The sequence below is a fragment of the Episyrphus balteatus genome, chromosome 3, assembly GCF_945859705.1.
Source record: "Episyrphus balteatus chromosome 3, idEpiBalt1.1, whole genome shotgun sequence".
In the NCBI taxonomy this organism is placed as follows: domain Eukaryota; kingdom Metazoa; phylum Arthropoda; class Insecta; order Diptera; family Syrphidae; genus Episyrphus; species Episyrphus balteatus.
In genome coordinates this window covers 22,207,237-22,228,552 of record NC_079136.1, presented here as the reverse complement: position 1 = coordinate 22,228,552, position 21,316 = coordinate 22,207,237, and the positions used below count along the sequence as shown (strand labels likewise).

The window sequence follows — 21,316 nt, the reverse complement described above, 5'->3', positions numbered from 1 at the left end:
ATTGAAAGTGAAGTCCGGTGTGTTAATAAAACGCGGTCAATTTGCAAATTTGTTTTATATAAGTTTTTTTTTGATATATTTTATCAAGACAGCCTTGAAATAAAATTATTAGTTTTTGTTTCAGCTTGTTTTTAAAATTAATAAATGGAAGATTTTTAAAAGAATATAATAGTATTAGACCAGTGCCGATGCCTTCAAAAACATTAAAAAGTACAAAAAAATCATAGTAGGATGAAACCCATTGGAAAAGGAGGGGAATATAATAAGAATGAAAGGAAAAATAAATTACGGGCGAGCCGAGTTCGGGAAGTGGGTGGGTTGAGTTTTTAGTGGTAAAAAATGGTATATCTCGATTTCCGGCAAAACTACAAATCCTATAGAAAAAAGTTGTATAGCAAAGTTGTAGGTAATAAAAAGATCTACAACTTTTGTATCAACAATTTTTTCACATAACCTCAAAATTTATGTGAAAAATTCAAAAAACCGAGTTTTTGGTTTTTAATTTTTATCTTTTTCAAAAACAAAAATTTTTCTACGAAATTTGGTGAAAACTTACCTTATTTTGTCCCAAATACACTGTAATTTATTTGATTTAAAATATTAATTTGTTCACCTTATTTTGACTTAATACCAAAAAAACACCCTAATTTTCAATCGAAAATTCACGTGTCAAAATATCAGCTTTTTTCAAAAAGTCGGTGGCCATTTCGTTCGTTAAAATGTCTATTTTCTGATGGTGTAAAAAAAATTGTACATTAGTATACTATAGAACATGTTCTAGTAAAATTCAAAAAATGAAAAAAGCTTGAATTCGAAAAAAAATTTTTATCATTGTTTACAATTTTGGCCTATTTATTCAAATTTACACTTTAATTACTCAAAAAACGTAAGATTTCATGTAACATTGATTAATCTTACGTTTTTTGAGTAATTAAAGTGTAAATTTGAATAAATAGGCCAAAATTGTAAACAATGATAAAATTTTTTTTTCAAATTCAAGCTTTTTTCATTTTTTGAATTTTACTAGAACATGTTCTATAGTATACTAATGTACAATTTTTTTTACACCATCAGAAAATAGACATTTTAATAAACGAAATGGCCACCGACTTTTTGAAAAAAGCTGATATTTTGACACGTGAATTTTCGATTGAAAATTAGGGTGTTTTTTTGGTATTAAGTCAAAATAAGGTGAACAAATTAATATTTTAAATCAAATAAATTACAGTGTATTTGGGACATAATAAGGTAAGTTTTCACCAAATTTCGTAGAAAAATTTTTGTTTTTGAAAAAGATAAAAATAAAAAACCAAAAACTCGGTTTTTTGAATTTTTCACATAAATTTTGAGGTTATGTGAAAAAATTGTTGATACAAAAGTTGTAGATCTTTTTATTATCTACAACTTTGCGATACAACTTTTTTCTATAGGATTTGTAGTTTTGCTGGAAATCGAGATATACAATTTTTTACCATTAAAAACTCAACCCACCCACTTCCCGAACTCGGCTCGCCCGTAATTTATTTTTCCTTTAATTTTCATCTTATTCACCTCCTTTTCCAATGGGTTTCATTCTACTATGATTTTTTTTGGTTTCAAAAATTATCGACCCTGGTCTATATCTACCTAAATACATACATATTATATGTATTTTAATTGTCAAAACGAATGTTCAAAAAAGTTTCAAATCATTTAAAGACTATCTTAAAAAAAAAATATATAGAAGTCACTTTGACGTTCCTGCAAAAATTGTTGTGGTCAACCGGATGTAGACATTTGCATAAGCTTGGAAGGTAGAGACAGATTTCTCAATAAAGCTCAATTTTTAATAGTTTGGTGTTATAAAAATGAAATTGCAAGTTTGTCACTGGGGCGTTTATGAAAAAATGATGACACAGAAATGTGCCATCTCAATAAGGGTGGAATTTTTAATAAGCAAGAATATTTGTGTTTTGCGCCTGGAAATCCTTTACTAAATCCTAATACTGTAATTTCTTAGATCACATGAAAACGTACCGGAAATCAAAGTCTTCAAATACAGAAGGGTTACCATCTCGCTTTTCCATGTTAAAAAGTACTTTAAAATACACTATTTTAGCGTACCGAACATTTTATAGTGCGTCTTTTTTCAACTGTCAATAGAAATCTACAGAGCTGATACTTATATTTCTTATAAAATACATAAGAATTAAGAATAATTTAGTCAACGAAAATTATCAGTACCACCTCTATAGATTGGATTTATGGGCACTAAGTACTAGCTTTTATGTACTGATTTAAGGGTTTAATGTACTGTACAGAGCACAGACTTTTAGAATGAGAACATTTTATGTATGTTGGTTAAATTTAAATTATTGAAAATGCAAAAAATGTATCTTTTAGGCACAGAATGCTTTGAAAAAATTATTATGAATTCAGTACTTTATCACCTGAGTGAACCTACTAATTTGGTTAAGGAATAATATCAAAATTATTCAATTCTGTCACAAAATCCGTTATAAATGAAAAGTCTCGAAGAAAATTCTTCCAGAATAGTGTTCGTTTACCGTTTCAATCTGGTCTTTTTCGTTCATGATTTAAGTGGCAAAGGGAGCAAAATTTCCGGAGTCTTTTTGATTATCAGTCTTTCTCCGGCTTATGTTTTTATTTAGAAGAGCGGGCTGAATAATTTTGTAACTCGTATTATCTCGATCTTTTTTTAGTAAAATGATTTTTCTAAAGAGCATGTCCTTATACTACACAAAATCTGTACTTATTTCATACAAATCTGTAATTTGTATGTTAAAGTTTGTACTGAATACATGAAGTATGTAGGTTTATACTGCAAACTTTTTACATAAGTCTGTACTTAGAACATAAAAGTCTGTACTTTTTATATTATGCAGGAATCCATCGTCTAAAATTTATATTATAACAATACAATGTGAGAGTACAATAAATAATATGTACTCAATTCATTTTTGTGTACTAATTTCTAAGAACTTTCGTAATACTTTCTTATATCGTCCTTTGGAGTTTTTTTTTTTATAAACCGAATAGTAAAACATCAAAAAATTATTGTTTAGACAAAAATACTCACCGTGTCCATGAACTCTGTGAATTTTGAAAAATAGTACCACCAGCATGCGTTCACCATCTAAATTAATTTCCACAACAAAAAAAAATATGTAGGAAATTAAAAAAAAAGATTAAAATATTAATATATTTTTCATTAAAAAAAATTAAATAAATTAAAATAAAAAGTGTTCACATTACAAAATAAATTTCAATAAAATAAATTCAAAAAAATTCAATGCAAAAAAAAATTATAAAAATTCATCAAACTGCTGCTCTCTCGAAAATATAAAATTAACAAACAAATAAAAAGAAATAATAATTCAAATTTTATCCTTAAATTTAAAAAAAAAAATAACTTTCCAAAGCTGTTAGTATAAGTATAAATTTACAATATGATCCAGAAAAGAACATAATATTTATAATTTTAAAAATTATAATTCCAAGTTCTTGACTGTAAGCAAATAGTTCTTATTCTTATTATTATTTAATATAGGCGAGAGCGAGTTATTTAAAAAAATTATTATTATTAAAATATTTATGTTATTTACAACAATTTTTTGTTTTTATAGACAAGTGTATGATTGTATGTATGGAGACATACAATAATTCTAAAGTTATGCAAAAGCTTATGGTTAGTTAATGTTATTTAAATTTTTAAATATTTTTTTATTTATAGAAAACGAAATAACGATTTTTTTTACAAATAATAAAATTAAAAAAATTGAAAATATATAAAACAAAATGATGTACCACACATGAATCTGTTACCACATACCCTTAATGTTCTAGGGTTATTACTATAGTCGACTGGCTGACATCGGAAGTTATAATGTCCCGTTAGCCAACCGGAAGAAGCTATCTGTAATTGTAAAGAAAGGAAAAAGAACATATTGTTTGGATGATGTTTTTTTTTTTTTTATATTTTTTATCTTGTGGTTGGTATCGTCATTGGTGAAGTTTTGGGTTTGTTTGTTTTTTTTTTTTTTTTTGTTTTTAAAAAGTATTTTTTGTCTGATTTATGAATGCGTTTTGTTGTTGTATTTTTCTTGAAGTGTATAATTATTATGCTTATGTTCAAGATAAACATTTATCTCTCTTCTTCTTCTCTGCTTCTACGAACTAATTGCATCCTTTTATGACGAATAAACCTAATATATACTTTAAATGGTGCAACTTATTTAAAAAGTTAAAAAAAAAACATGGTAAAATAAATTTTTTTTAACCCAGTAAAGTGTTTTGAAATAAAAATCGCGATTTGAAATAAAAATACCAATAATGAATAGACTATAAAATGAGTATAGGAAAAAGCTTTATTCATGAAACTAAGAACATCCGCTTCAGTATATTTTCCTGAGTGTTTATCAGTCAAAGTTTTCGACAGTACTGAACTGATTCTGATCTTTTCAAAATCAGATTGAGGTGGTTTGAAATTATTTGGGTGTCATCTGACATTATACACCGAGACCTTATTTAACTGGAGTTTAAAGGTATTACACAGCTTCGTAACAGCTATTTTAAAGGGAATAGATTTTTCAATAAATCAGTTTTTTTGCATTTTTTTTTTTTCAAAGTGTTATGTATTTTCAATACTATTTTCAATATTATCTAAGAATTTGAAGTGCATGCAACAAATATTTTTCAATTTGTATTGCAATAATTGAAGGGCTCTCTGTTCTCTCAATTCACACTGTAGTTCGTTGGAGGAAGTTTGTGCAACTTTTTGAAGACCCACAAAAAATCTAGCCCTTGACCGAAGGAGCTGGTTTTGTATCACAACTTTTCTATAAAAAAAATTACTTTTCCTTTATCCTAAAAATCCTAAAATAAACTATCAGAGGGCGCCATTACTGTCGAAGAAGATCTCACTTGTTGATGTGGTATATTTCTAATGTTTAATTACAAACACAATTAAATCGTCATTGCTTTCGGGAATTGGAGTTCCATCGTTTTTCTAAAATTTAGAATTTTTCTTCAAAATCTATATGGTTAATAGCCATTAATGTTTCATTTTACAATAAGAATAAGTTGGAATTCTTACAACTTTTTCTTTTTCACGAAAGTAAACTTCAGATATGACCTCATTATTAAAAACAGATCAGAAAGCCCGCTTAAGTTGTCTTTTATAATGAGTTTCTAAAAGCTGGTGGGCTGGTGGGGTCTTCAGAAGTGCTATATTTTGGCATAAAACCATTTTTAATGACCCTTTTAGTAGATGGCGTGTCATGCAGTAAACTTTTTGAACTATAACATTTTTCTCTTCAGGATTTTGTGATTTAACGTTATTGAAGACATAAAGTCTCAAATGTTCGAAAAAACTGCAGAAATCTAGGAAATTATATAAATTTGAATGATCCATTGTTAAAAAAAACGCTATTAGGCCTTAATTTTATCGGATATGACTTAATTTCCTTTTTCTAGGATCATGTTCTTTATTTTTATCATAATTTGGTTAACAAATAAAATTACATAGATACATCAGAATAATTCCAAAATTGACGTTCCCGGAATATCTAATTTACTGGAAATGTTCCGTGAACGCTTTTTTGTTTGTTTATTAGTTTGAATAAAATGATAGATGATATCTATCAATTATTAAAATCAATAAAAGGGAATAAAATGTCTTGTAATTTTATTTTGTTTCATCTGAAAATCTTACTAGAACCCAAATTTACCACCTCCATAAAACAGAAGTTGGGACCTACAAAATTCCATCGAATGAAACAAATAAATGGATATTACATATAAAATCTCATATGTTTTATTCAAAACAAATGTTAGTACACTACGATGAAAAATATGGTTTATTTGATATAAACAACAAAAGTTACACTTTAAAGTATAAATAAATCGATACAACACATAACAAAGTAATGAGATCGGGTTTTTATATTTCTCTAAAGTTTTTGTACGAGATATTCTGGAAGCCTTAATAGATCTGAGGATTTTATAGTTTCATTAAAACCAATTTTGGATGTTATTATATCAGGTTAAACAAAAACGGGAAAATTAGATTATTATTTTGTTTTAGAATCCATAGGAAGGACGGTTTCAGATTTTAGGTAATTAAAAAACATCCGGTTTATACGATTCAAGTATTTTTTTTTTTTAATTAATGTGTGAAATTTGTCTCTTTTTGTGATTTTAAAATTTCACTTACGTATTTTTTAATTTTGTCCATAAATATATTACAAAAGGCTTGGGAAGGAGATTATTATCTATTTAAATACAAATTGAGGGACTGGGTACTAAATTACTACAGGACAACATAAATATGAAAATCTTAGTTTAATTAGCATTTTACTTAATGATACAAAAAAATTAAGTTTAAATACTATATATTATAGTAAAAGCAAATTACAGTTTAATATTGCATATAAACGGATTTTTCTTTTGATATTTTAATAAACAAATTGCTTGAAATTTTAAATATCTTTTTGTAAGCCAGATTATTTAATTTAATATATGCAATATATAAATCTTTTAAAATTAATTAAAAATTATACATAAATTAAAGCTTAAGAAGCTAATTTACAAAAATAATATTTATATTTTAATATGGGGGAAGGGAAATGGTTTTTAAAAATGGTAAACTTTGTTTTTTTTTTTTTTTTCTAAAAACACACAAATCTACTAGAACTACTTTTTGTTAAATTACACTAATTTTCTACTTTACTAAAAATATATATTTTTTAAGCAATATAAAAAAAAATACTTGGGGCTTTAATAATTGATCATGAATCAAATCCTAAAATTTACAATTCTTTTATCTTTTGTGTCCAAATTTGTGTTGGTGTTTTCATTTTTCTGTGTAAGTGTGTGTGTTTTTTTTTTAATGTGGTGCTGTGTATGGGTTGGGATTGTAGCAATGAGTAGCTTATTTTATAACAAATTTTCAAATTGTAAATTATAGATTTAATATAAAAAATTATATAATAATTCATTAATTTACAATTTGTAAATTTGTAATAATTAAAGTTTGTACAAAAAATGTGAATTTACAATTTTTTGTAGGGGAAATTTGTATTCATTGATTTTGGGTTTGAAAGTATCTTTTGGATTTTTCTATTAGGATTCTTGATTCTCTATTTCAATAAACGATTCGAAATGGCAGAACTTTCTGGTTCTATTAAAAAAAAAAATAAATTCATTTCAAACAGAAGGAAATTAATTTTCAAGGATTTTCGGATAGCGGAAAAGGATATTGGAAATTGTTTTTTATTTTTAGGGATAAATTGTAAATTTTGTGTGCAAAAATGTGTGTACAAAAGTATATGCGTGTGTGTGTATTTGCCAAATAAATTTTCCATAAATTTTGGTTAAAACAATTTTGATTAATTTGCCAATTAGTTACGTTTACAAAACAAAACGTTTAAAGAATTTAATTTTGTTTACAAAAATTTGAAAATAAGAAAAAAAGCACAGTTATTGGAAAAGTGCGTTTTGTGTATTTGTGGCTGTTTGTTGGATTATGTTGTTAATTTTTTTTTTTTTCAAAAAATTGTGTAAGAAGTATTTTTAGTGTGTATATGTGTTTTCTTGCACACCCAAAGTAAGATATTGCAAGAATTTTTTTTTTTTGTTACCACTCAATATTTGAAATATTTCGAGAGTGCGCAGATATACACGAAATCTTATTAAAGCCTATTACAACATAATTAATATTTTGTTTTACTATCTACATTATACATTATGGCAGCTTGATTCTTTTTTTTTTTATTGCCAATTTAACGAGGCGAAATTTAATTTTTTTTTTTGTTGTTGTTTGTTTTGTAATCTGTTCGCACTTACTCTCCTAGCTGTTGGACTATCACTATAATCCACTGGTTGACATCTAAAGCTGTATTGACCCCACCAGCCGCCCATTAAGGACTAAAAAATGTAATTTAATTTTTGTGTTGAAAATAAAAAAAAAATTATAATAAAATAAAAATTAAATAAAAAATTTAATAAAAAAAATATTTTTTTTTATCTCCTACAAAAATTTGCTCGTAGTATGAATATAGTTTTTTTTTTGTTTTTTGTTCGTTTTGTAAAAAAAAAATAAATTATTTTCATATCGCAAGCGAAAATCCTTTCTATAAAAAATTAAAAAATATAAATTAATTTATAGAATTGCATTATTAGTTCTTAGAGTAGAAGCCTAAAAGGAGGATCGAAATGAATTGGCGATGGGGGGGAGATGTTTAAATTCTTACCTCATAAAACAGCCATGCACTAAATATTACTTGTGCTAAATTATAAACTATTAGTGTGTATTGCAGATGGAATGGTTTGCGATTTTCCATTAATCGGGGACCTACAACCTGAAATGAAAAAGGAAGAAAAATTAAAATGAATAAAGTTGTTATGAATTAAATGTTTTGAAACGTGATTTTGTTTTAGCAAATTTTTTCTATGGTCTGAGGGCTTTTGAATCTTTTTTTTTTTTTTGAAAATGGACCTGTGGATGTTATAGTTTTTGTAGAAATGCACTTCTGCTCATTTTAATTTCAAGTTAACCTTTTATATCAAATAATTTGAATTATATGTACAAATTTGGAAAGCGTTCATTTTTGAAGACCAAAATTCCCCACTAACTTGGGTACTTGAACTTATAATAATGTATGTATTAAAAATTGATTTTGACCAATTTGGCAATACATATTTGAAAAGTAATGTTTTGAAAATTGTGAAGCCCATACAGATGGTCTTACGCGCCTTTTATAGGAAGATTAATTTTTAATTCAAGGCGTTAATACATTCTACAAAAACTAGACTAGACTCTTACACTGTAAAACCTGAGAATTTATTGGATTTTATCAATTTTTGACAATGTTGCTACCGGACGGGTTTTTTTCAACAGAATCAATTCTTATACCACTATTTACTGATTTTAGTATGCGTTCCGTCTTTTGGTTATAAGGTCGAAAGTCGGTGCATCGGAAAATCATATTCAAAACTTTACGCTAAATTAGTAATAGTGTGGAGGGGAACCAGAGACATGAAGAGCAAATCTGCTTTCCAAGAATTCAAAATGTAACGGAACCAAAAATGTACCTAATGTTCTTTTCACACCAAACGAAAGTCTAACATTCGAAGTTTTGTTTTCTTAATTTTGTTGGTATTACTCTCAACTTACTTATTGCTTGTTTTTTTGTTTGAAAACTTTATGAAAACTCAAGAGAACGTTCTAAAATATTTTAAAAGGAAAAGTGCTTTAAGCACATTTTTATGCTTTGGAAATTATTTTTTTTTTTTTTCAAACAATAGGTACAAGTTTTTCATAATGTTGATTTAAAACATAAAAAATTATACATTTTAGAAGTGGACGGATTTTCAAAATACCATTTTAAATAAAAATTTATCTTGAAATACTCATTTCATAAAAGAGACAATATATCAAGAGCTCCTGAAATCATAAAAATCCTTTGATCTTGGGTCACACTCAAAGTTTGACCATAAAAGTAAATTTCTGACTGTAGAAAAATACCCAATAAAATATAAAATTGTTAACACTAATTTTCAAGACTCAAGAGTCAACGAAAATACTTCTTAAATTCTTAGCTTTATCATGCTCTGTAATTTTTTTTTTATAAAATCTTAAAATCTTTTAAACAAAAACACCCAATAACACTTATCAAGCGATTTATCCAAAAAAAATGTAAAAAAGTAAACAATTTAACCAAACTATTATCAAACTTATTATTATAATCGTAATAATGGAAGCGACGATAGCTGGATTATATAGATCTACAAATGTTTTTCATTCTAAACATTTCATTCATAAATAAAGACATTCATTTTCACTGTCAATTTGTAAAACAATTTAGGAAATGATAAGATCTTTGACACGCAAGTAAATGTATGGTTAAATAATTTGTCTGTCATATTTTGTTTCTTTTTCAACTACGACAAATGAGAGCAATTTTTATTTAAGCTTACCTGTAAAGGCAGAAGCGGACTATGATTATAAGAAGTTTAAGAAAATAGAAAAAAAAATTAAGAACAAAGGTTTTCCTACTTCGGGCTTTGTTCTAAGCTTTATTACTTTTGAAAGAGAAAAAATGATTTAGGAACAACTTCTATTTCGATGCTGAACTCAAATACCTAAATGTTCCCTACGGAGGAGATTTTAAAATGAAAATTTCTCAAAAACATTTATTTTAAATATTTAATATCCACCCGCTTTGAATATCACAGTCTTAGTAACAAAGTCAAAAGCCTAAACAGTTCAACAAAATTAAAAGTAAATTACTTTGTTTCTATTTTTGTTTTCATATGCCACCCAGGGGCCTGGATTTTTTATTTAAAATCCGCCACTGAATAGAAAAAAAAATCGTGAACAGTAATAACATGTATTTTGATATATAAATAATAAATCTTATATTTGTATAATTTAGTTGTTTTATATTAACATACCTTGACAAGGTAAACATATGTTAGGCATGCCGCTAGTGTTGGAAATGGTGATGACATCATTGGCCAATCCTTTGTCCTAGAATCTAAAAATATAAAAAAAAAAAAAATGGCAAAAATAAAGATTTTAGTAAAAAAAATTGAATAAGTAAAATGATAAAAATAATAGGAGTGCTAAATGCAAATGAATGATAGTGACACTTGAAGTTTTGTTATATTTTTCTTAAATTTAAAGTGATGATCAAATAAATTCTATCTCAAGAGGTAATTAGACTATAGATACTAGAAAAAAAAAAACCTATGAATAAACGATTTAAATTAAAAAGAACCCTTTAAGATAAAGAATATATAGGGTTAACTTTATAGGTAGGTACTTTTAAATTGTAGGCGAATTGAAAGTTTGTGTTTATTATAATGAATAAATATCTTGATCAAAAATTGTAAATCTTAAAAACATTAAATTATTTAAATCTGAAACAATTAATATTTGCAAGTTTCTGTTTTTTTATTTTTTTTTTCTAGAAATTGTAAATTTGTTTTCATTTCACACCGCCTTAAGACCTCATTAAGTGTCTTCACACGTTTTTCACGTCAAACAAATCAAATGTCAAACTCTTTAGTAAAGATTTCCTAGTGTTAACCTAATGCTTATAAATGAGATAATTTTCTGCGAAGTAATTTTTTTCCTTATCATTTGTTTATTATCTAAAATTTCCCATCGAAAATCTAGCTTTACAAACTTTGAGTTATCGTAGGTTGGAATTTTAATATAAATTAGCTAATTTACCAGAAGGCTCTTGAAGAACTTCTCAACTTTACTGTAAAACTATGAAGTGCTTCGGGATAATAACCAGAAGCACTCAACATTGATTAATTTTCACACCTTTGGTTGTTTATCAACACATAATAATTGTTAAAAAAAAAGATATAAAAAATCATCTTATAATTGAAATTGAATTAAAAAAATCAACAAGTGCCAGAAAAACAGGAAGTAATCTCTTGAAAATACTAACTAAAGATTTTCAATGAAAACTTACTTTTTATGTTCCGTTAATTTCTATTTTGAATTTGATAAACAACTTTGATTAAACAAAGGAATCCATAAAAGGTAATTTTGGTTGTTTAACCAATTATGTGTTTAATTCAAAGCGGAAAGGAAAATGCAGTTTCAATTGAAAAGCTATATATATATTGCTGATGTGCTTAGAATATTAAAATAGATTCTAAAATTCATTCATAGTGATCGGAAGAAGCTAAGGTGAGAAAAACAGTAGCAGTATTTATACCCAATTATAATACTTATGGAGTGTTATTATGTTTGTTATTGAAAATCATTCCGGAAAAAAATTTCTATTTTCTATTAAAAACTTATTTTGTGTTTGTACTGGAGATGAATCGATTACGAAAGTAACTTTGTAGAAATATTAAGTAAGTTTTAACTTTCGAGTTCAAAGTAGTTCACCTACAAATACAAAATTAAGGATAAACGCCAATAATGCTTTAACCTTGTAGATTTTTCATAGCACATCATTTTTAATTCCAGGAAAAAATATCAAATTTGCTTATGGTGTATGAGAAGAAGTAATCAATTTTTAATGGACATCTACTTTAAAAGATTGAAGAAGGAGGCAAAAATGCTTTTTGGCATTCAATATCATAATGAATAAGTAAAGCTATATCTGTTTACATACAAAAAAAAAAAAATCAAGGTCAAGGTTACCTTAAAAATCATTTTAAATCTTCCTGTCAATGGGTTTGAGTTCACAATTCATCATTTTTCACATAACTTCCAAACAAATTTTAAATAGATACGGAGCCAACAGCACATTTCGGGAGTGGAGTGAACTTCAATTTTTAAATGACTGCAGCGGTTTTTTTAACCAAGAGACTTTAGTTTTTGAGAGCGTAAAGACATAACGGTATAGCGCAAAATTCCCACCTTAATGGGACATAATGCCATAAACAAAATTTGTGGAATTACGTCCCGACTGAATTTTTTTAAGAATGGGTTTCCCAAATGCATGTTTCATAGAGCTTAAGGGGGGAAATCCCTCCAGACGACACCTTTTTCACTATTTTTTTATGAAAAACTGAAAGCACTTATTGAAATTTGGAAAAAGACAAGATATTACTGACATTATCAAGAATTTAAAAAAAAAATGTTTGAAATGAAAAAATAACAAAATGGCGGCTCTGGAGCCTTTCAAAGTTGACGCCTCTAGTTTGCGCCGTGCAATGTACAGGTCCAGGAAATCATCTTAAATCAAAAAGGAAATTTTTTTCCGTTAGATGATATTAGTACGCATTGCATGAACCTAAATTTATTTTTTTTAAATGAAAAATAAAAATTAGAAATCAAAAAAACGAAAAAAAAAACATGTTTTTTTTTACAAAGAAGTAGTTAAAAAAAATGTTTACTGTACAAATTTTATTCAACGTGGCCAATGATTTAAGGAGTAATTTGCTTCAAATTTCAAATCGATAGCTTCATTAGTTTTTGAGTTACATTGCACGGCGCGGAAAAAAACTAGTTTCGAAAAAAATGCGTTTAAAGTTTTCGTTTTCGTACTATGGTAGGTTCGGAGCGCATTGGTTTTGGGACTATCTAGGCACTTTTGAGGCTTCATTTAAGGCTAAGACCACTGAAAATAGTTTCTTCGGTTGATAAATAAATTTATTACGCAAAAAAAAAATAATGCAAAAATAAAACATTCCGGAGGGATTTCCCCCCTTAAGCAAATCGTATGTATCCGTTACTAAGAGGTGGATATCAACTTTAGTAACGAAACGTTACTTTTTTAACAATGTGAATATCGTCACTCGTATGTTTCGTGACTGGTACTGAAGTAACGAAAAATATGAGATACTGAACGTACGAAACATACTGAAAATACCAAACTTACGAAACATACCTACGTAATACACAAAATACATGAAACATAAAAAGAATACAAATAAATTTACAACAGAGCTAGAATTGTGAAGTTATGCCCCACCAATCAACAAAAAATTATGCAATCTTATCCCACTTGATTGGGACACTAGTCCATAAAAAATTAAGAAGTTATGTTCTCCAAAGACCATTATGTTTAATCACCGTTTTTAAGCTTCTGGACATACTTTCTTAGGCAAGTGCACAGGCTAATTGTTAATCCATAAACTAAGTATAAGATGGCATTCTGTTTTAGAAAAGAAACATCGAGGCTCAGTATTTTAAGGGGAAATTAAAGGCAACTCATCAACTCATCAAAGGAGATGAACCATTTTTCTATGGAGCCTGGGCCAAGTGTGTTCACAAATGAAATTGGTATCAAATTCATTTGGAGATATTTGAGTTTTAAGTTTCGGATCTCGAAATCAAAATTTCAGCTATTTTTTCAAACAATTAATCGTAGAATGCGTAATAAATGACGTACAAAAATGATATTGGTATCAAATGAAAGGTATTTCTCTTAACTATAAATCTGTATCAAAAAATCTTTTTCTATATTGAAAAAAATATAGATATTAGGTATTTACTTCTCAAAAAGATGATTTTTTTTAAGTGAGGCCTTTGGCGCATCGAAGTAAAGAGAAGAGAAATACCTTTCATTTGAAACCAATATTATTTTTGTTCTACGATTAATTGATTGAAATCGCTGAAATCTTGATTTTGAGATCCAAAAAATCAAACTCAAATATCTCCATAAGCCCAATAACGATTTTGAAAATATTTTAACCACATAATGTGCTTAAAATCACCGTTCATTTGATATCAATTTCATTAGTGAACACACTGGGCCCAAAAAGCAAATTTACAAAACTTGAAAAAAATATTAAATATTCTACCCAAAGTTGATATATAAACCTAAAACATTTCTTAAAGTCATCTAGCTCATCAACAATTATTTCCTAGTTATGTAATTTTTATTAACAATATAGACCTTTTGTCTTCTAAAATCAAACAAAAAATGGAAAATTCCAGAACCGTCAATATAAAAAAAAGTCAAGAGCCATCGTATAATATAAATCAAAGTCGGTCAAGCGTTACTCAACTTTCATAACAATGAACCTTAGAACAGTGGGAGCGTTTGCAGCTGGAAATCATTTGTTTATAATTTCCATTCTGAATGTAGTTTGCTAGGCGAACCCACCCCTTTTGACATAATTTGAATGTATTGCGACTATAATTATCACACCTTTATGGCACGTTCCCAACAAGCTATACCTGTAAGCGCTTATAACTTGCATTAATAAATACAACAAAAAATAATAATATAAACCATATAATTTTATTTCCAATAATATAATTAAACCTTATAATAGACTCTTCTTAGTTCAACCTATATTAAATGTATATTATTTTTGTATTTAAGCTTTTCATTAAGTATTCTAGACTCAGACAAATGATGAATGGAATTGTTTCAGTTGTGCGGTTAATTGTAGCATATTAATTGAAAACATTTGATTTGATTGCAGATTAATTCATATGGTAGCTCTTAATATGCAAACAAAAAAACTTCAAATTGTATGTATTTTGTAAGAATCTGAGCAATCATATAAATTAATATTGTCGTGTTTAACTTTTTGTTAAATAAAATAAAGATAAACAACGGTATGGTGATTGATCGTTGTTTCTTAAAACCACAAAAAATGATGAAGATTTTTTGAATAAATATTGTAAAAGAATATGAGTGTTTAATTTGGAGTTCAATGATCCAGTGATGAATGTTATCAACTGATTGTGTTTCCTGGATTTCCAAAATTGAAGACTTCTTTATTGTACCTTAAAGCTCTTCATTTTACAGATGGAAGGAAGAAATTTTGTTTTTTTTCGTCAATGGCTACCAAAATAATTGAATGATAAATTTAATCGGAACCTTTTGTCAGGTCAGGAAATAATATTTCTTGTGATGAATTTAATTGATAAAAGTTGCAACACGGAAAGAAAAGTTCCTTTTACGAGTTAATGTAACTTTTGAATTTCCGTTTTATCTGACAACGAAAAAGGCAAAAGGAGGGCTATTTGTTTGACAAGCATTATCTTTATAACGCCCTCTAGAGGCAAAAGTTTCATAAAATGCAAAAACTAAGAAAATATAAAAAAAAATTACCATACCATACGAAATCATTTATAGATACCAAATTTTAACAAAACTCATCTACTCCCTTGATTTGCATTTTTAGATAGACTGTAAGAGTCAAATTGACTGGTTGACACTGCATACAGTGTCACTAAAATGTTGCAAATTTTATATTACAGTCAAAACTAATTGCCTAAAATAAACTGACTAAAATTGTTTGTGCGATAATTAATGGGCTTAAATATTACAGTCAAAACTAATTGCCTACTTGAAGTAAAATAAACTGACTAAAATTGTTTGTGCGATAATTAATGGGCTTAAATTTTGTGAAACATGATTTTTAAACAATTTACTTTGTTTTTAAAATATCAACGATTTACCAGAAAGGGAGAACTTCACCTCCGTTTACCCAGCCTAAAGCTCACGGTCCTGGTTTCAGGTCTTTTGGCATGTTAAACTTTCAGGGTACTCCTTATACTGAAAACAATAACCCACACTAAACTATTTGTTCCATTTACAATTTCATAATTTTGATTCTTTGTTGACTGTACAATATTATTTAAGAAAAAGGTTACGTATACGCCATAGTGCACGATTTAAAAACTATATTTAATTACTTATTTTTTAAAACCGTAATCTGACGGGGTTGGAAGTATTACCAAACTAAACCTCAAAATTTAATAAAGAGCCTTTAAAAACCTCTATAAAAATCAAAGACAAGCTACTTTGGAATTTAAAGTTAACTATTTCCGTATAAAAAACTTCAACCTTTTATAAGCACGGTTTAAAATTAAGCTAGAGTCTTGAAACTTCTTGAATATGTTTTTTTTTTTTTCTTTTTTAATCTGTTTTCTAACAGTATGAGTCTTTCAGAATGTGTATACATTAAACATTATTATTTTTATGTAAAAGAAAATCTTTTAAATTCTATGCAACTACAACTACTTAAAGCCGGTAGGTGCGATTCAGTCGTGCTTGTGGATTTAATTTCAATGCATCATTATCGTTGTTTGCAATCAAATTAATAATGTTGAATTACTGTCAATCTCTTTCAGTAAATCTTGTTTATATATTCATGCCTGAAGTGTCTTTACAGGAAACTGTGAATACAATTGAATTTTGGAATGCAAACTACTAAAGATCAGATGAAGCCAAAAGTTCATTTCACAAGATGCATACCTGAGACACGATTTGATTGATCAACAGTAGCATTGATACTCCAGAAGTGATAATTTATCATTTTGAAAGATATGAATCATGATCATTCATCAGAATTTTATTTGCTCAGTTTATTAATGGAAATAAATCATATAAAATGTTATCTCAAAATTTTAAGTGAGTAGTGTAAACATTTTTAAATTTTCGTGTATCAAGTTTTTAAAGTTCATCATTTCAAAAAAAAATTTTTGCTGACACAAATTACAGTTCATTAAGGTTCAAACCATAAAATAAAAAATGAATAAGTGGTGGAAAGGCTCATGAAGAGTCTTTCGATCAATACAATCAAAACTTTGTTATTTGACAGAAATGAAGGACTTGTTCTGAATTGAGACGAATATATTGAGAGTATTTTAACAGGATGAATTGACCTTTTGAAAGTTTTTCAGTTCCTCGAATTTAAATCTTACTTCTTGTAGATTACCTACTTTTTAAGATTTTTGGTTAAGTAAGATTTATTGTAGTACACTGAGGAAAAAAATAAATTGAAGTTGAAACGTCTTTGTTTTAAAGATGATTTATGTGACTTTAAGATACGAAACCATCAAAAATTAAAATTTTTTCCACGTTGATTTTAAAATGTTCATCTTTAACGCAAAATCCGAATTATATGTAGTTAAATCAATGTGGTTTTCATTGATTTTACGTTGTTTTATGGTGGCTTTTCCCTCAGTTTATTTGGTTCTTTCTGACGAATTTTGAGATTTAATATTTCAACGAATTTGCAATATTATTGAGTTTTAATTCGATCTGTCTGTGTTCCAAGAGTTCTAGCAAATTTTAAAATTCAATTTTATTTTGTGCAATTTCCTTTGAGGTATGATATCAAGTTAACGTATGTATCATATGTCTGCATAAAACAATAAATTAGCTAAACATTGATAATATCTTCATTAAAATTCTTTCTACTTTAATGACCATGAATAACAGGCCATTAAAAATTGATAGGTTATCTGTTTTTTTGTTTTTAAATAAAAATGCAAGAACCAGCTTAATAATCAAAATTCTTATAAACCAACTGTTCTAAGGTCAATAAAATACAAAAGACTTATCTTGTAAAAAAAAAAACTTCAAAAAAAGCCAAAGTTGAATCGTATTATTATCAAAAATAATTAAATTATTATACCTTTAAGGTTCTGTTTAGCATTTTATCATTGACATTGTTTGCCCTAAACATGTTTTTTTTTTCTTCATAATAAAAGAATCTTAACTTAAGCTTTAGTCAAGGTCAATCAATGAAGATGAGTGATATTAATAGTTTATTATGAATTATGGTAATAGAAATTATATATTTTTAAACTTACCGCCATGTGAGTCCATGTATCTTTGCATGCTATCAATATATTTCATTATTAAGGCCATTGTGCTTTATTTATTCTGAAAGAAATAGAAAATAAATTAACATTTTTTTGATTTGATAATAAATTAAATAATTCTAGAAATAATAAGAATATTAGATGATATATTAATAAAAACTTTTTCAATTAAAAATTTGCAAAAGTTTTGCAATCTAAATCAAATCAACTGTATACATCTAATGGTGTCCTAAATTTATTATTATCTTTTAAAAAACTCAGACAGCAGGTGTGTGAGCTTGAGCTACCATCTTGATTAAATAACTATAAATACGACCTGCCTGTATCTAAAACTATTTTTTGATGTTTGCTGTTTTTTTTTATCTTATCATTAACAAATAAAATGCTGAAATAAAAACCATAAGATCATCATAAAAAGCTTCTACATTAAATGGAAGGTTTTTGGGATTTTTGTCAAGTCTAGAATTTTAATATGATTGATAATAAATAAATGTGATTTGTTTTTTCTTTCACTAATGTGGAAGTTATTAAATTTTATTACATGTTTGTGGTGTGTTAATACCTTGTATCAATTTTTATGTACAATTTCAACAAACAATAACAACTTAACTACACTATCAATCATAAAGTTCAGGTGGAAATTATAGCAAACTCTGGGAATTAACTGATCCATTATAACTAAGTAAGTTGCTTAGTAATTGAGTTTATGATTAAATTAAAAAAAGTTTTAATTTAGTTGCTGAAACAAAGTAATTACCAAGAAGTTCAAAGTGTTATAATGGTTTGGCCTCTAAAAAAATTAAGCAATACGTAGTGCATTTATATGTTTAATTTTATCTAAAATGGGATTCCTTTACAGGATACTTAAAATACTGTAGGACACAAAAAAATCGGAAAATTGGTCTTATCTCAAAAAATCTTCCGAAAAGTCTTTTTCTGTGTTAACCTTCATATCCTTTTTCCATTCTGTTGACTAAAAACAGTATTTTCTGTGAAAACGATGGTTGCGGAATGATATGCGTCTCGTTTTTGGCGAAATAAACAAGAATGAAAGAAAATAAAAAATTAGGGTTTTTGGAACAACCAATCTATTTGACTTTTCACAGTCTTTCAAAATGGTCTTCACTATTTTTTTTTTTACTCTAAAAACGTTTAGGTATTTTATGCGACTTCTTTGCTCAATAAAATTAAAGATTGTATGTTTGTATAATAATCAAAACAGATTTATTCGTACCAAATAATGCATGTATTCGTGGATTTTTTGTGACGACAAAGTTAAAATTTATTTAAAAAAAAAAATGGTACAATTAATAATAACATTTGACAAATATTATTTAAAATTTTTTCGAAGAAATATTAAAAAAATACAGCAAAGTCAAAAATTATTCTGACGTGTCTCGGAAAAAAGTAGAATTGCGGTGATCTTATTCCTAAATCATGTAAACTCGAAATTCATACGTTGAATAATAGTTTTCCGTTGGTAAAGCTGAAAAGGTTATACAATTTATATTTTTATTATTTTTTTATCGTTCAAAATTTCAAAAGGATCGATACAATTTTTGGGGAAAACGCTTTAGAGTTCTGAAAACAAGTGAATCATAGCTTCGTTAATTTTGCTCAAACAAATTATTTAACTAAATGGCTCTATTATTTTGATAATTTTTCGGTAAATGGCTACGTGAATGAGTGGAGCTGGAAATAGCTTTAGTTCGTGACCACTTGCCGTGCCCTTAGAAAATCGTTTTTTGTTCAGTGATGAATTGGATAAGAATTTATTTAAATTCTTTTAAACTTGGTATGTACTATTTAAATATTTTTATTTGGTACCCAATTGTCTTGCAATTAAAAATCAATAACGATTAATAATTAAAATGAACGCCAGTAAAAGATAAAATAAATAGTCATTATTATTTATTTATCTACTGATAAACTTATAATTTTGAACTTTGTTACCTGTCATATGAATGAGTAAAAATGACTAAATTTTATTGATTTCCGATAAATCATGTTATCTTACATGTGATTAGTGTAAAGTCCCCATAACTTGACTAAAATATAATCCATTCGAAATATGAAGTACTCAAATATTTAATATTTTATAATCTAGATATTTTAGATTTAACTAAATTTTACTAAATAAAGACTAAAGAAAATTAGTTGATGCATAGTGTTCATCTCATAATAATTTTAATTTATTACTATCCTATTCGTTGAAACGAAAAGTATTATTAATATTGATTCACTTTATAATAGAAAGTTTATTTTTTTTTTTATTGGTAATAGTTTTTCCTACAAGTAGATCATTGACATTATTTACAACTTACTCGTCTATATTGTTCATATAAATACAAAGTTATTATACGGTAGGTAAGATAATGTTTAATATTGCATATAAAAGCCACAACTAAAAATAAAATTAACCTTGAAAATTAATTAAAACGAAAATTTCGTCTCGCGTCGTTTCAGTTTTCCCCTTTTTCTTTGTCATGCATTAACAAAAAAAAAAAAATTAAATCAGCCTATACAAATAATTTATCCTTTGTGACCACGTGGCTGACAAAATTACAGGGTGTTTTGTTTTTTAAGTAAGGATTCAAATATTCTTAAAATTTAAAGCTACAACATATTCGTTACCTAAAGAGCTATAATTTTGATTAAAATATTTCAAAACGATGAAAAAAAAAACGTCTTTCAAATTCTTTCCTCTATAAGTAGAGAAGTTGTCAAAAATATTGGGTTAATTCGAGACTTTTAAAATACTTTCCAAGTTATGACAGAATCAAAATATTGTTTTTAAATAAGAAAATCTACTTTAAGAACTTTGAAAACCTTATACCCTTCTTGATTTCTTACCTGTGAAAATAACTTGCCTAATAAAAAAGGGACGATCTATTCCAAGCACTTCTTTCACTTACGTCTAGGAAAAAAACTTCCTGGACTTATTAGAAATGTGGTCCCAAGACATGAGCCTTTCAGAAAAAAAGGGCTGTTAGAAACAACCAACCTCTCGATAAAAACGTGTTTTTGAAAAAAAAAAAAAAAATAAGGATTACATCTGTTCTCAAATGTTTAAAATCCTTGTTTAAACTTTTGATTATACACTGAACTTCAAAAATACTCTGCGCATAGGTATATTATTATTTTATTCAATGTAACTCACTTCCTCATTCCTTCGAAAAACTTTGTAGCATTATTTCGAAAAATTTGTAAAAAAAAAAAACACCCTGCATACCTTGAAATTCATCATGTTGTAACCATTTATAAAGT

At 27.0% G+C, this 21,316-nt stretch overlaps 1 protein-coding gene across 2 annotated transcripts in view; it reads right to left on the bottom strand.

The window, feature by feature from the left end:
* LOC129913755 (elongation of very long chain fatty acids protein AAEL008004) overlaps positions 1-21,316 on the bottom strand; it is a 56,155-nt gene that overhangs the window by 18,589 nt on the left and 16,250 nt on the right. Inside the window, exons 2-6 of one of the 2 annotated variants that reach the window (XM_055992585.1) lie at positions 18,038-18,110; positions 10,456-10,538; positions 8,253-8,360; positions 7,846-7,926; positions 3,080-3,136 (exon numbers count right to left, since the gene is read on the bottom strand). In XM_055992585.1, the coding sequence (XP_055848560.1) occupies positions 3,080-3,136; positions 7,846-7,926; positions 8,253-8,360; positions 10,456-10,538; positions 18,038-18,095 (387 nt within the window). In that variant the 5' untranslated portion in view covers positions 18,096-18,110. Of the gene's footprint in view, positions 1-3,079; positions 3,137-3,832; positions 3,917-7,845; positions 7,927-8,252; positions 8,361-10,455; positions 10,539-18,037; positions 18,111-21,316 lie in introns of both variants that reach the window. The other variant, XM_055992584.1, reaches the window with a different exon arrangement.